Source organism: Lepisma saccharinum, chromosome 1 (assembly GCF_977018435.1).
Source record: "Lepisma saccharinum chromosome 1, izLepSacc3.1, whole genome shotgun sequence".
Classification (NCBI taxonomy): domain Eukaryota; kingdom Metazoa; phylum Arthropoda; class Insecta; order Zygentoma; family Lepismatidae; genus Lepisma; species Lepisma saccharinum.
In genome coordinates, this window is record NC_139229.1 from 75238035 (window position 1) to 75255369 (window position 17335).

The window sequence follows — 17335 nt, forward strand, 5'->3', positions numbered from 1 at the left end:
AGGTGTCAGGGTTTGTGATTTAAACTATAGTATTATTGACGTGACATTCTTAACAGGTCGACGTCACATATACACACACGCACGCACAGTCAGGGAATGTTTGCAGAAGTTGACTTGCTCACCGAGTTCAGACGTTTACTCATTGATGACTCCGTCGTTGTCGTCTATCAAAAAAAAAACCTAAGTATTTTGCAAACAATAAGAGTTATCGAAAAATCTCCTCTTGTCGATTTGTTTTGGCGACGTGGAGTACGCGTAGAGAGGTCGGGTTTAGTGCGTCGGTCGAGTCTCGGTGTCCTCTGTCCACCCATACCAAAATAAACATAGGTCGTCATGGAACCAAATTTGACCCCCATCTGTCGAAAATTTTCTAAGTCCACAGCGTTAAATTGCAAATATATCTCGAAAACCATAAGAGATAGCACAAATATCCTTCCCGCTGACCCTCTTGTCGAGTTTTGGTGATGCAGAGATAATACCCGAGGGCAAAACCGTGCAGACGCTCTACGAGAAAAACAAGATAGACGATCTGTTGCAGTACAACGTCCAGGATTCGATGCTTGTGAGAGACGTGTGTTTCTGAAAAACAGACTCGTGCAAACAATCGTCTCAACGTGCTGCCAGAGCGTGTTGCGCGCAGACCAGGTTCGAGGGTACAAACTTAACTTGTATTTTTCGTATTACTATTTCAGCAAAGCATTGCGGAACAAGCGATGTTTGTGTTTCCCACCCGGCACGGAAGTTGACGTTTATCGCAGCGTCACGAATCCCACATCGGCTGCACGGAAGCTGATCTTCACGTGTATTTCTCATAGGACACGTTTAATGTCACGTGCATACGTAAAATTATGGCTTTGCGTAAAAAAATCAAAAAATTTAAGAACGATAAAACTTTGCCGCCGGGCAAACTGCTCAAAATAGACACCAAACAGAACACCCCCGAAGAGATTCGCCCCCACGTCAATCAATTTTACGTTCAAAAACCGTACGGGAAAACCTTTACTTTTTTGGTTGGGCACCACGCACCCTGGCAGGGTTATAGGGGCCAGGTATCTTAAAAAACAACAATTATTATTTGTTTTGTTTGCATCACAATACGGAAATAATAAGAAGCACGCGCGTGCGTGTGTGTGGCACATCGTTCCCCCGAGAGAGGTTTACAAAGATCACAATATACAAACATTGCCGAAGTTGGAAAATTACAATATGGCATATTCGCTTGTTACTGTTGCCAGCTATAGGTCTCTCTCTCTCTTCATCTTACAGCAACGTTGGCATCTCTATTTTTTTAGTTGCAGGTGGTTTGCACACACTCTCCAGTTAATAATGCTACATATTATACACACGCACGCACACACATACTGTTTTGCCATCCACCCATCTCTCTTTTTTACGGCAGTACGTGTTTGTTGTCGGCTCTCCTTGTTTAGTGTGTATATGTTACGCCAGTATATAAATTGGCTAAGCCTCAAAAAAAATAGTAGCTTTTGCTAAGTAAAAAGAAAAAAAAAAGTTGTAGGTAGGTGTTGGCAGCTGTCGGTTGTTTAATTCTCTCTCTCTCTCTCTCTCTCTCCTCTCTCTTTTGTAAAAAAGCCATGGCAAAAGTACCAGTAGGTTACCAACCTTGCTTTATGCACTGTAAAACAAGCCTCAAGCAAAGTTGCCAGCTCCTTGCTTTAGGCTAGGTTAGACCAAGAAGAAAAAGGCTGTAGGTAGGCTGTCGGTTGTTTAATTCTCTCTCTCTCTCTCCTCTCTCTTTTGTAAAAGGCCATGGTAAAAGTATCAGTAGGTTACCAAAAATTGCTTTATGCACTGTAAAACAAGCCTCAAGCAAAGTTGCCAGCTCCTTGCTTTAGGTTAGGTTAGACCAAGACAAAAACCTTGGTGATTTTTTTCGAGTAAGATGTTGGCAACACTGCGAGTTTTACTTTCGGTTGCAGAACTCTTAAGCAAGGTTGCCAGCTCCTTGCTTTAGGTTAGATTAGACCAACAAAAACCTTGGTGATTTTTTCGAGTAAAAAGTTGGCAACACTGCGAGCCCCACCGAGCCCCACTTCCGGTTTGTGAACTCTCAAGCAAAATTGTCAGTTCCTTGCTTTAGGTTAGGTTAGACCAACAAAAACCTTGCTGATTTTTTCGAGTAAAGCGTTGACAACACTGCGAGCCCCACCGAGCCCCAAATGTTGGCCCAGTACCGGGCCACTTGTACTACTTTCAATGTGTGAGAGATCGTGAATTGTTGAGATGCTGAACCATTGTTGATGTGCCAATCCACTGTTGAGATGCAGATCCATTGTTGAGATGCTGAACCATTGTTGATGTGCCAATCCACTGTTGAGATGCCGATCCATTGTTGAGATGCTGAACCATTGTTGATGTGCCAATCCACTGTTGAGATGCCGATCCATTGTTGAGATGCTGAACCATTGTTGATGTGCCAATCCACTGTTGAGATGCCGATCCCTTGTTGAGATGCCGATCCATTGTTGAGATGCTGAACCATTGTTGAAATGCTGAACCATTGATGAGATACCGATCCATTGTTGAGCGAACTTAAGATCCTTGCTTCAACGAAGATTACTCCAGAGAAAGGAAGAGAGGAATACGGGTTGACAATCGTAAGTTAAGTTCTGGAAGTGAAAGTGATTCCGTTAATCGAGTGTCCATCTGAGATGTCATCCCAGGTAGCAATGACCCAAGTCCAGCCGTAAGGTAAGAAAGCATTTTTATGACCGTCGGATATCGATCCAGAATATCAGCGCGTGATTCTAAATATTGGATTACACAATATTCCGTAGCCAAATTGACAAAAAACATTATCTACTTCGCATACTAACATTTCGCCGTAGTTATTCCTTGTGAACTGAGAAAGTAATTTTATAATGGATCCAAACCCTAAATAAATAATATTCTAATCATTTCAGTATAATTATCAATCTTAAAATCACATTGCTTTGAGTAAGGAAAATTGCTAACAACCGTCTTTAACTGAAAGCTAGACAATGCTATTTTTCCAAAAAATAACAGTATTTGTAGTAGAATTAGTATTGTGTAATCTGCCGATGAATGTGTGAGTGAGTGTGTGGTTTGTGCGTAAGAGGGCAGCCTGTATAATATAAATTGATTTATTTAATTATATAGATTTCACACCCATTTTGTTGTGTTACGTAATTTACAGAATAGAATAATATAACTGTATGAACAAAGTTACCTCGCTTTAAAGGTCCAACTGCTTAAACACGATCCCTGAAACCATATTTATTATAATATTATTATAGTCCTTATGGCTTGAGTGCAGTTATACTTTACATTATTGAATTAATTAATTAGTGTGCATTTTACTTTAATTGATTACCACTGAACCCGTCGCGGTTTTACAAGGCAATACTGCCTCATTGTAGTGACTAACCTAGAAACGGAGAAAGGTAAAAATGACCAAACTGGTTAATGGCATGTGGATAGATCCGTATAGTTTTTTACCATGACAACTTATGAAATATTTTGAAAGATTGTTGCCGTAGAAAAAACACGATAATTTAAGGTTAATTGATTCTACGCGATCTAAAAGAGGAACACGAAGTCATTAAAGTTATCCAAATCATGAATGGGACTCGCAAACGAAAACATGGACATGAAATTATTGTCTTATGCTTACCGGAGGTACCGAGTAAAACTGTTTGAATCTGGGTTCGCTGGCTCTTGAAGGTTGCAAACCACTGTTGTAATCTCAACAAACACGGGTAAACACCATGTCACAATAAATGTCCCCCGTACTGGTTTTGTTCTGCAGTGAAGAAAATCAACACAGCATATAGAATGTGTCTTGCAATTGAGTTTCAATAGCATTCACACATCGAAATTCTCCACTTGATTCTAAACTTGCTACTTGATTATAAAAGAACGTGGGTACCTCTTTTCTTATGTGGTGCAATTTTTCTTATTCCTGGGTACCAAAAAAACGGAAACTGAGGGGCCTACTAGGCATGACGTAACTCGGACCATCACGAATGTTTTCACGAAATTGCTGGATTTCCTCGGGCTCCCGTATCAGAACATTATAACGATTAACATGACCCACACGTGGAAGATAGATTCACCTGATTATTTTTTTTCAAGTAGTCATTGTCATTGTCAATAATTATAGAAATATCAATAGTAATGTAAACTTTAGACTTCGTGAAATATTTTACAAACATAGTGCACCTTTCTATTATCTACGTTTCGTGCGTATTATAACAATATGTAATGGTGAGGAAACTTTGTGTACACCCTGTATGTTGCAGTCACATAGAAAAAGATACACAGCTATCGCGAATAGCTATATAGCTACATAGTGAGACATATACAGATTTGATTGTAATCAAGTGGTCCTGTGTTCGATACCGGGTGGAGGCACATAGTTGTTCGGATCCCACTTTAAACTGTAGGTCCAGTCCCGATTAGCCTTACTGTGCATAAAGTGGACTTAAAACACTAAATCAATCCAATCCAATATAGAGATTTGATTTGATTCTTGTTATTTGGCGTCGCTTTTCTGCCAATTTTGGCTAATGGCAACGATGATAATGAGTGACGATATGATGAAATTTATAAAGAGACACTCACAAAGAACACCCATTTGCATGCCGGGATTCGAACTCTGGGCCTCTGGCGTCGTAGTGTGCTGTGATAACCTAAATATATAAGACAAATAAATTAAAAGAGATTTGAGAGAAAAAGAGAGGGGGAGAAGAAAAGTTGGTACGGAGGGAAAGAAATGGAGAGAAAACACACACACACGAAAAGAAAGAGATATAGTAGAGGATATACAGGGACAAAGTAAAAGAGAAACACGTGGATGGAAAGAAAGACACAAAGATGAAAGAGTGAAAAAGGGGAGGAGAAACATAAAAAAGAGAGAGGATACGCGGGCCAGAGAACGTGTTTACATGAAACCTCATGAAGTACCTAAGAAGTCATTAAATATAATTCATTTTTTTTCTCACAATGACATAAGAAATGACGTAAATACTGGGTGTTACAGTGGGAAGTCCTGATTCTCAAATAGCTATAGCATTCGACATAAAAACATTACAATAACGCTAATGTGTGCAAATTAGAGGAAAACTATTGGAGAATGACTACCATCACATCAAATGCTGAAAGTGATCTCAATTCTCTTCAAGACACATTCTTGTACGTTTCACCATGTTTTCTGATTATACGCCTCAACATGTCTGCGCCAATATTGTTTATTTTAGCCGTGATGTTTGCCTGAAGATTCTGAATAGTTCTTGGTTTGCTGTGATGGTAAGTCATTCTCCCACAGTTTTCCTCTAATTTACACACAGCAGCGTCATTATAATGTTATTATGTCGAATACTATAGCTATTTAAAAAGCGGGACTTCCCACTGAAACACCCTGCACTATGATAATGTAATGAGTATTTCACAGTTTGGAAATATCCTTGAGCTTCAAGCACGGTACTACGCAACCTTCGAGTACGTAACGTAGATCAGTTCTCGTCTTCTATATAATCAAGCTGAGAAGTTATCCAACAAATGACTTTTTCTTTCTTCCCATCATTAGCGGTCAAACAACACTTCTTCAGCATCCCTTCGAAAACTTCCGCATTTTCAATAACATTTCTGAGGAGGGTAAATTGTGTGTTTGAGGTTAAATACACTCGTACTTCCGTTGAAGATTGATTTGGATATATTTTTCTTCGCTATTCTGCCACATTTGGCTATTCGCGCAGTTTTGATTTGATTTGATTTAATTTCGTACTTAACGTTGCTATTCTGCCACTCTTGGCTAACCACGAAGTTGAGGATGAGTGATGACATGAGACACTGACAAAGAACATCCACGCTCAGGCCAGGATTCTGAGCCGGGACCCCTGTCATCGTAGATCGCTGTGATAACCACTTCGCAACGGAGGGCGGCATCTCTTGAATAGTGGCGGAAATTATTTCCTCGAGAAGCAGTTAGCCGACCTTCGTTCCGGAGTGTCAGAAAGTCATTATTTTATGTACTTTTTCTGATTTTGCATCTAATTATGATGTATGGGTACCTCACTGTAATAACACAGAATAATCAAGTCCGTGACCCCCTCTCATGGAAATGTTTAGTACTCTCAAATTAAATGATACCCACACGCACAAAATAGGTAAAGCTACCCCCAGTACAATGCCACATGCCACAAAGGCCTATGGGGGATGTAGAGGTTGATCACCACACATTAACAATGTCGGCAATTTGTGGAGATGATGTGATCATCATCACGCTCTGATCGCCTTTATTCTCCTACCAGGGTTGTTAGTAGACACCACCACAAAGTACTTCATAATTCAATTAAATTATTTCATTTTGAATATATTGATCCAGTCTAATGTCTAGAGCCTTACATTTACCCACGTAACACCGGAATGACCCATCAAACTATTCAATAATCCCATTAACAACCCTTGCCAAATGTCGGCTAAATTACATGCATGCCCCAAAAAGGCCCATACACCAGAAAGATTTTGACATCCCTGTGCTATGAGTGTGGTGCAGTTGATGGAACATAACATATGATCATATGTGAATGTCGACACCATGCAACTTCACGTAATTGTTTTCTTGAGAGTTAGAAGGGACCATACGCCTTGTAAAAATTTCTCAAAAATCCAAATAATATCTGTACTTACCAATATTATTCGAAGAGAAGCTTTTATATTATAATCCTGCGAAATTGTATCCAGGGTGGGTCCTGGGTGTGTGCGGGGACATAGAGCACACAATCAGAGACAGAGATATATATATATATATATATATATATATATATATATATATTATATTTATATCATTAGTCTGAAGTAGAGCTATCCTATATAATCGCAATGTAAGCATTATTACAATTAATAAACAATTAATTTATATATTTTGTATTATCACATAACAGCAATAAGCACAAAGTGAGAGGCTAATAAGCGTCTCTAACTTTCGTTACGGATATGCAACTGGTGCGGCGTTTATTATAATTAATTACAAAACTGGATGTGTCCGATAACAAACTATTATTTTATCTAACAAATTGCCAAATTTTAATCATATCCAATAACATTCTATCATAATTCTCTTTCGTTTAGTTTTTATTGAATGTGGACGTTGTGGTAAGTTTACATTTTTTCACATAGGGGCATTCCATATCAAAGTAATCCTGAATCTCAATTTTTGAAATTAAATGAAATGATGTACGGTAAATTTATTCCATCCTGTGAGTCACTAATCTAAAATTGTATTAGCTATACATAATTATATTAGGAGGTAGAAGGTATTGTTTGATAATTATAACTTTTTGATTTACTTATGTTTTCTATTGTGTCCCACCTGTATCAACAAAATACAATTAATTTCTCTTTTAACTGTTACATTTTCCCTTGAACTCTACTAGAATATTCAAAGGTCAAGTACCTTCACTCTTTGTCTTAAATAATTTGCTTTTCAAAACTTGAAAATTCACAGAAATGAATATAATTTGTTATTAACTAAAGAGAGAACGTTTTATCTTTCTTGCCCGTGACACAAAATTATTCACTTATAGCTACAAATCTGGGAAAGTATTCTAAAGAGTAGTTAAGTTGAATCAACCGTGTTTTGTTTCACAATTCATTAGAAAAAAAATGTTGCTTAACTATCAGCAGAATAGTTACTTTAATGTCAAGAATTTAGTCTGTGCGTCCCACTTGCGACAATGCAATGGCCCTAAAAATGCACGTAATATTTTCACTTCATGATTTCATTTTATAATTAAAGGAATAGGGCTTATTATCTATTTTTATTGAAAGATTTGAACATGATTTTCATGTAGTCATTTGTTTAGGAAATGATTCATAAATTTGAATGTCAGGAAAATAAAAATGTTACTTAATTGGAAGCACCGGCGTCCTAAAAGCTCGAAATAAACCGTACACAAACAATTATTATTATCTGGCGACAGAGGTTTTCCCTGCGGCGCGTAGCCTCGGGCGAAAGCCCGAGTTATCCCTCCCTAGGACATGCACTGATGATGCCAACATGTAGAAAATATAAATGGTGCATAGCTTCACTATTTTTATAAAGTGCTGTATAGTCACATGAACTCATATCTTTCAATGTTGCCGTAATATTAAGATAGTTGCAGTGGTGTCAAATCATTATCTTGAGCCATTGTTGTCTCTCAAGATATGATATATAGGGAATATGCAATATGTAACTGAAAAATTACTTTCAAATTTCAGGCGCAGTTCTTCGCAGTTTTGATACACACAGGATTCTTATTTATCTATGATTGCGGCTATCCGAAAGTAGGGGCACTGTTCGTCATCAACATTGGACTTCTTTTGATTGTACTCTTCGTCAACTTCTACATCAGAACGTACAATCACAGTCAAGCGAATCTCAAAATAAAAACAAGCTAAGTGCTGGAGCGTCATACGCGTACCTATTCTAAAAATCGTATTACTTGTGTACGTCTCTTTTTGCATGTCTTCAACGATCCATTATCAGAAAAAACATTTAACAGTACGTGCAAACATTTTTCATACTAACATGTGTGCATTGGCAACCTTGTAGTATTTCATATAATTGTCGCATATCTTAAGACACTACAGCGTTTCATGTTGATTTCATTGTTATTTAAGAGCTTCCTTGTTTGTGTTTGTAAAAAAAAAAGTTTGTAACAAGTTGATTGAAAACATAATAAGTACGATTAGAATAAAATCTTAAAATAACTTTTTCACTTCTTTGGTTTGTTTCAATTGAGTACCCAATGAGTGGCAGTGTCAGACTCTCAGGAATGGGATGGCTGTCAAAAAGTATGAGCCACATATTTAAATAGAAATGTATTGCGACATTCATATTTATATTAGTGAATCCAACAAGGATTTGTTAACCAATAATAGGAGTCCTAAATGTCTGATTTAAAAGGTTATACAAATTCTTAATGCTGCATTGAAAAATTGTCTTACTTCTAGGTTTTGATTATATTTTGTTACTTTCCAACACTTACTTGCTAGCAAAATCGTGAATATGGTGACTTGTAAAGGCCTACACTCAAGCCTTTCTCAGGGTAAGTATGGATGGAAATTCCGACAAATTAAGTTTTAACTTTAACAGTTTATTAAAGCTCCTGGAGCTTTTCTGGAAAAGAGTCATCTGTCCAAACTTCTAAGGGAAAAACTTATAAAAAGTATTTTCTCTACCTATACTCGGTAACACATTTGGCTAATTGCGACGATGAGGATGAGGGCTTCGCCGGTGGAAGTTCTGGGACGTCCTGATCGTCTCCTGTCGTTGCCTGATCCTGTCTCCCGGAACATTTGGAGACAATCATGCAGTCGTAACTTTTTCCGGAATAAAGAATGGTTGAAAACCCTTCACCATTGCATTTCTAGTGAAATTCTAGCCTGATTTGACATATCACATCACTCCCTTCCCATTTTTTTTTGCTTGAATTCAATATGGCGGTCACCAATATGGCGGACGTCCGCTTGGATCATACAATATGGTTTCCCCTAGGGCTAACCTGCTTTTTATCATTACCATTTGTACCCATCCTAACTCCTTTACATTTCATAAATGTTGTTAAGGTTCTTTTGAATCAGATTGTACACTTTAGAACAAAAAAGAGTATGTACAGTTATGTGAGAAAAAAGCCGTGAAGGAGCGTGATGAGATGTACTTTCTCAAAAGATGTGAAAAATGTGTGGCAGTACAAGGAAAACATTACCATCTTCTTTTACAGAAATACATGATTATTTGTAATTGTGAACTATTTTAACTGAAATAAATCTATGCGCTTTAGTTGAAGGATTTTGCAAATCTGATTTCGTCGGCAATCGGTCCTATTCCAGCAGCTACACGGCCACGGGTTCGAAATAGCGAAATGAAGGCACCGGAAAAGGAAATAGATACAGAATTAGAGGAAGAAATTTAGGGAGAAAGGAAAAAGATAGAAAAATGGAAAATGAAAGAAATGCAGAAAGAGAGAGAGAGAGAGAAAGAAAGAAAGGTACAAAGAAAAAGAGAGAAAGTAAATGTTAACAGCAATGACACCGGATGCAGAGAGACGAGAATTAAAAATAAAGAAAACACATTTTATTATGCGCAGGTTGATTGTTGACTGCATGAAAACAATAAATTGACGGAGACAATGGTCATTAGGTAACCTAATGTAAAAAATTTTGCTCAAAGGAAAAAACTATAATTAAGGACTTGATGTGAACTTAGACAAGCAATACTAGCCTGAAATTGCTCTCTTCTTCGAAACGTTGACTCAAGTTTGCAAAATTCAAGGTCATGACGTCGCTTTAAAGGAAATTCCCCCATCATAATCGTTTCTTCAAAATGCATGAGGAAAAAAAACTGCTCTCATGAGGCTTTGGGGTCGTTCACTCACAGATTGCGAGGAAATTCTTCCAACATGCATATTAGTAAACCCAGGCAAATTCTATGTATTTCAACACATACTATAGATTGTAAATGTATTTGTATCAGTCTTCCTATGCTTTTGTTAACACATACACACATACAAACTAGGTGCCGTTAACTCGCACCCTTTTTCTTCACAGTAACAATATAATACAAATAGTTTATTTTAAGTACTGAACACAGTAGAATATAATCATATTTTTTAAAGTGATAAGCACGATTTGACAACCAGGTACATCACTATGTTAAAATTGGTCATACAAAATTACAGAATTGAATAAATACGTAGTTATAAAATTATAAAGTGAATCATACAATCTTATACATCATCATAATTTCAAATTGTAGGTTCCAACAAGTTCAGTTACTAAACCTCTGGTCTTATTTACACATGCAAGAATTGAGATATTCCTTCGGGAATATCTGGGAATTTTATAGGATGGTACTAATAAAAAAATATTCACTATCTATTTGAAAAGTTAAAATCTTCTGCACAAAAATATATCCTTTTCGTTTTCTTCTTTCTTCTAAGGTAAACATATTCAACTGTCTTAACCATTCAGAGTAATGTTGGTCATGGTATTATTTTTTAACTTTGTGCATAATAACCTGATAAAAAGTTTTTGAACTGATTTAACTTTCTTAAGGTGACTAGTGGCTGTTAGAAACCATAAATCATCAGGGTAATCAAGAATAAGACAAACTATCGTTTTATACAGGTATATTAAGGTATCTTCTTTTTAAAAAACTTTCCATGCGAAAAATATATAACCAAGCATCTTTCTTGCTACTTCGCAAATTTCTAAAATGTGCTCATCAAATAAGAGAGAAGTCTATTAGTATTCCTAAGTCTTTGTGGCTGTCGCACAGTTGGATTTTATTTTTATAAATATAATAGTTGGAAACTATGTAATTAACTTTCTTAGTACATTTTGAAACTTTACACTTTTTCAAGCTAATTTCCATTTCATTAACCTTGCACCAATATGTCATTCTATCGCGATCAGCCTGAAGTTGAACGACATCATTATTCGTTAAAATACTTTTAGTTTTTTTATATCATCTGCATATAGTAAACATGTGCTAGATTTAAAACATAAAGTAACATTATTGATAAAAGCAGCAAATAAAATTGGGCAAATTAGCGACCCTGAGGTACTCCACAAAATATTTCTTTTCTAGAGGAGTTCCATTTACTAGAAAGTTGGAAAACCAATTCAGAAATCGTGGTGATACTCCCATTTGGTCGAGTTTATAAATTAATAGCTGATTGTTGACACTATCAAAGGCTTTTGCCAAGTCAATAAATAAAATATCAGTCTTGGATTGCTTCCGAATGTTAGATGTAAGTGATTATATTAAAACCAATAAATTTGTAATATAGACCATTCTCTCTAAAAAAAAAAAAATGCTGATTTCCATCAATATATTGTTTAAAAGAGTAAGACAAATAGTCAGCAATTATGTGTTCAAAAACCTTTGCCATGGCATTTATTACAGTGATTTGTCTATAATTATAATAATTGACTTTTCCATCTTTGTTTTCAGTTACAGGTACAATAAACACATTTTTCCAGATAGCTGGAAATACTCCAGATGATGGTGAAATATTGTAAATTTTAGTTAACAATGTTACAAAAACATCTTTGCTGGCTTTCAAAATAAAATTTGGTATGACATCAGGACCTATTCAAGACCTGCCATTTACTTTGTTAATTGTATCACTTACATCCTTTTCTAAGATAACAGGTATTTCAATTAAGTTGGTGTATTTATTAAGATTAATATTTTTTTAACATTTACATGACTTCTTATTTTGAAAGATTTGTGAAAAATCTGACTAAAGTACATCATTATCATAAATACATTTCAGTGATTTCTTTCATTTAAAGTGAAACCAAAAAGCATTCTTGTCACCATTAACATTGTTTTCTAAGGATTAATAGTATTGCACCTTTACATTATAATATTCCTTTTTAGCATCAAATAATAATAATTTATATTATGTGATGAAGGGCTGGGGTAAGGCAGGAAGGACCCTTTACGAATGTTGCAGAATAACGAGGCTCTACCGATTAAACTCACGGTCAAGTATAATCCTCTGTGTGGCATGTGTTATGTGCTGTCCATTTGTGTTTGTGATTGTCCTTTGATCCATTTTATCTTATCACCCACCATTCATCCTCAGCTTCGCATTAAAAAAATGTGGCAGAAAAGAGAAGTAAATAAACTAGAATAATCAATCAATCAATTAAGTAATGACCACAGAATAAAACCTAATACACCACAAAGCCAAGTAAAGAAGAACAGTATTACACGGATAAAATGTAATATGCAGAATGATATAGTGAGAACAACACATTTACATTCCAAGCTATACCTCTAATAGTAATAATTGTTTATTGTTGCTTCATGCTAAGCACATCAATGGACAGATATAATACCATACCATACAATTAATTCACATCATCCTTTAAATGATTATGTAATGAAAATTATATTAACATATACAATGTAAAGTTCAAGATCTTGCAAATAGAAATTTAGAGGTACATAATATTTTGTTGCCCCGTACGTTAATGAAAAATAATATCTTTCTTACATCTTAAAGTTTATGTGAACCAAGAAATTATAATAACAATTCAAAACTCCTTGTTATTTTTGAATGTTGTAAAGTTGGGCCATCTCTGAACTACGACTACGAACCGGTCTGGCTCTAGATGCCTGTGAAATACTTCCACTTTCAAAGGTAAAAACTAATGTTTACGGTAGGTTAACCATATATGGAAAATTCAGTTTCATTCAATACCGTAATCCAGACTTTCACCTCATCATTCCTGTTGGATATCTCATCCTGAAACTCGTTCTGCAACGTCTGAGAATTTCTGCTACAAAAAAGGTCGATTGAATTACATCAAACGACTTATTTCTTGAGAGCATTCTCTGAGACTAGTAGAAAGTTACTCTCAACGCGACCCACATGCTAAAATTCTATGAAGCAACGCCCATCAAGCAAACGTCTGGTACGATGCTATTTTGGATTCACTCCAAGTCTTGAAGTCTTTGCCGCTATGTCACCATTTTGAACAAATATAAAAAAATGACAGTCCATTGAATTATGATCACTTTTACAATCTGTGTTACTAGCGCTTCCAATCTATTATTTCGCCAGTGTTCTATCCTATATTGTGCAATTTATATGGTTGCAATATGCGGTGTGGAATTTCGAAATTAATGTTTTTGTAATGCATCACTCTTGGTCGCTGTTAACACACTGGAGATCAAAAACAGGTTTTTCGAATCGAGTCCAAGGTGCATCATTGGGAAATGGCATACAATGATCTAATTTGGTCTGTTTATTGAATTCACTTCCGACAGTTAATTTTTCAACTAATACACCCCTAAATAAATAAATAAAGAAGAAAATCGAAGAGAGGAGTTGTGCCAAAAAGATATATTTATTGAAAATAAAAATATTGGTGCTTGAAGAGGTTACAAACAAATGATTTATCGTGAGGAAATGCGTAACGGAGGAGGGAAACGAAAGGTTTGTAGCCCTTAAATGGATGAGCAAAATAAATAAACAAATAAATATTTTTTTGGAAAGTGACTTAAGTTACATCCAACTTATGTAAGACTGCGCGTTTGTACGCTCGTGCTTTTCGTTTGTTTTCTGCTGAAAATTTACTGTATGTTGGCAAAGGATAGTGCATTCTGTGTTACTTTTCCCGTGTGTTACTATAGATTCATAAGTCCAATAAAACATAATAAACTGCGCATTCTTGCCCCATATTACTTTATATCATCATACCCAATCTTACGGGATAAATTGCAATAATGAAATAATTTTGATTGCGTGCAATTCACAAATTAACATGTAAAAATATACTCGAACATTTTTAAAGTGCGTATTATTAATACATTTTGCAAGAAGGCATTTAACGTAAAATTACAAAAAAAAAAAATACCTACCGACATGCAGCGATAAATTCTATATATTTTTTTTTTCAGAACATTTGTTATGCTTGAAAGGCAAGAGATTTTTGTGTATGTATATATACATATGCAGTACCTACGCGGGAGAAGAAAATATCGGATATAGTAGGCACCAGGCCCACTTATTAATCATCAAATAAAAATTTGTAAAGGCTGATAACCAGTTTTGTATTTATCTATAAGATTAATTCAAAGAAAACAATAACCCTGGGTAGCTAATATAACTCCAATGAATATCAATTATACTTATCGTTATTTCGTGTTATGCACTTGTTTTTGTGTTTCATAATAATTCTACAAGCGTAGACTTACAAAATTTTCTAATTGAAATAACTTACAACATTTAGTACCGCATAAGAGTGCAACAAGGTCTCGAAAATTTGAATATTTGTAATGGAGACCGATCGTGTACATTAGTAATCTGTAATCACTGAAAACTAGAAATGAAAAATAAAGACTTATGATTTATAATGCGAAGCACAAGAACGTGTTTTGTCACGTAACAATATTAAAGCCACGCATTTATATATAATTACGCCATTATTGCAGCAAAGTAATCTAGGCTCTAATAAATCACTTCAAATTACCGAATGACTTTTCATAATTTCCACGAAGGAGGGAATAATGTAAATGGCAAAGGATCAACTTAAATTACACGTGTTAATTTCCTCTTCCTAGTTCAATGTTTATGTAACATTTTCAAGTATAAAAACTAGATTTGTGTCAAGTTGATGCCATTTCTTACTTTTTATATTTTTATTTAGGCACGTGTGTTCCTCTTCTAATATAGCTTAACCTTGGTGTCAATGCAATCTCCGTAGCGCGATTACTGTCACAAACTTTGACATCCTTTTCCAACTGCATTTCCACGCGGTTCATGTAAACTGCCCTGGATTGTATGTACAAGACGACTTGGAAATGTTTTTATGTAGATTGGAAATATTATTTCTGTAGATAGGAGTTATTTTTTTTTAAACCCTATCTTACCTAGCTTCAAGAAATTATTTTGTTTTAGAATCACTGCTTCCTTTGTTGTTCTTATAGGTGCAGTTACATAATAATTTCAAAGAATTATTATCATTAGTAAAAAAACAGGAACTAATTTATACATGAGTGTTACGAACATACTTTGTAATTCACTAAAGCTCAAGTAAACAAGAGGGCCTCCCCGATGGCGTAGTGGTAAAGTCGTCGGCTTGTAATCAAGGGGTCTCGGGTTCGATACCCGATGGTGGCACATAGAGGTTTGGATCCCACTTTAAACTGTAGGTCAAGTCCCGGTTAGCCTTTCTAGTCATAAAGTGGACTTTAGAAACTCATAAAAGTCAATATCTGGCATGTTATCTCAAGGAAAAAATTAATCATTTTCTGACAATGGCACACATAACCTATTAAAAGCGCATAATTCATGAGACTTGAGAATATATCATTCTCTCTGTCCACACACATACACACACACAAACAGCCAAGCACCCCTCTCCCCACGTATACATTTGTGCTGCCAAAATGTGTATATTCTGACACAGTTTCCTCAAACGTGCGCACTATCTCTCGCACACACAGTATATAAAACATGCATATTGTCAAAATTGTCTATCATGGTGTTGATTATATGGGAAGGAAGGGGGGGGGGAGACACGGACAGAAGTTTATACCAGTTTTAACACATCAATAACACATTTTTTCTTTTAAGCCTCGTCTCGAGGCTACTAACCCTCGATAAAGGGAATTCTCATGGCCGTAGGCAGAAAATATTTTCGGGGGGGGGGGGGGGGTTCATTCATAATTGTTTTCATGGGCGTCGCCAGAAATTTTGGATAATAGAAATAACAACAATAATTATACAATAATAATTAAAATTTCATAATAATAAAACAATTTTATTCAATAATCATAATAATTACTATTATTGTTATTTTTATATCCTTGAGGGGGCTTACTCAATCCAGCAGATGAGTGAATATCCAGAACAAGTTTTTTTTTTTTATTTATTAAATTTTAGATAACTTCAAGAAAAAAGCTTTAAAAGTTAGATGGAAATTTTAGTCATAAAGGTTTTGTTGTTTGACCTTAAAACTTAATTTTTGGAAATTTGAAAATTGTGGGACTAGTTATTATTTTTTAAAACAGCCTGGTGCATGGATTGTAACCTCAATCGCGAACGTAATGCGCTAAGAAACTAGAGATCCTAGGTTTGAACTCCAATCGTGGGGAATTTTCGACTTTATCGGACAGGGAATTTAAAAGTTGGAAAGGGAATTTTGGGACAATCATAAGGGAATTTTCAGTCTATATTCCTTGTGACGCAGGAACAAGACTTGAAAGAGGACAGAAGTGAAAATGGAGGGGTCGCAGGTGGGCTATGATTCCGAGAATAAATCCTGTCTCACTCAAGTCTCAGAATTCAAAATGCATGAAAATTCTAGCTCGATGGTTTCAACATTGCCTCCTTGTATTTTTGTGATGCTTCGAAAAAAAATTTGAAAATTAGTTATAGATTTGGTTTCTGAACTTCCATTAATCCAACATGTTAGAAGTTCCGGGGGGGGGGGGTTGAACCCTAGAACCCCCCTCAAAATGCGGCCATGAATTCTATCCTCTAATTCTATAATGATACATGAAGCAGAAGTTCACAGATGTTACTAATGTAATGAGTTGACTCTGTAACTACGATAACCAAATTATGTGACATACCTACGTGTAATCAGAGATGGATATCCGATTACTATGTCCGAATAAGTCACACAGTAGGGTGATTTTGATTTTCAAATATCATACAATATATGCCAGTAGTCCCAAAATTCTTCGTTTCACAGCGACCTTAGTGTTCCAAGATTTCCCCGCGGCGCCCAAGTCAGAATGTAGGCCTATGTGACACTTGCAATTTCAGTTAGTGTGGTTAGG

General features: G+C 35.7%; 1 protein-coding gene and 1 long non-coding RNA gene across 2 annotated transcripts in view; one reads left to right on the top strand and one right to left on the bottom strand.

The window, feature by feature from the left end:
- The window catches only part of LOC145979837 (very long chain fatty acid elongase AAEL008004-like), a 94023-nt gene extending 85340 nt beyond the window's left edge, over window positions 1–8683 (top strand). The window contains exon 8 of the mRNA XM_083112886.1: window positions 8245–8683. Within this exon, the coding sequence (XP_082969012.1) occupies window positions 8245–8424 (180 nt within the window). The 3' untranslated portion in view covers window positions 8425–8683. The remainder of the gene's footprint in view (window positions 1–8244) is intronic.
- Window positions 1–17335, bottom strand: part of LOC145996692 (uncharacterized) — a 186440-nt gene that overhangs the window by 163609 nt on the left and 5496 nt on the right. The window lies entirely within an intron of this gene.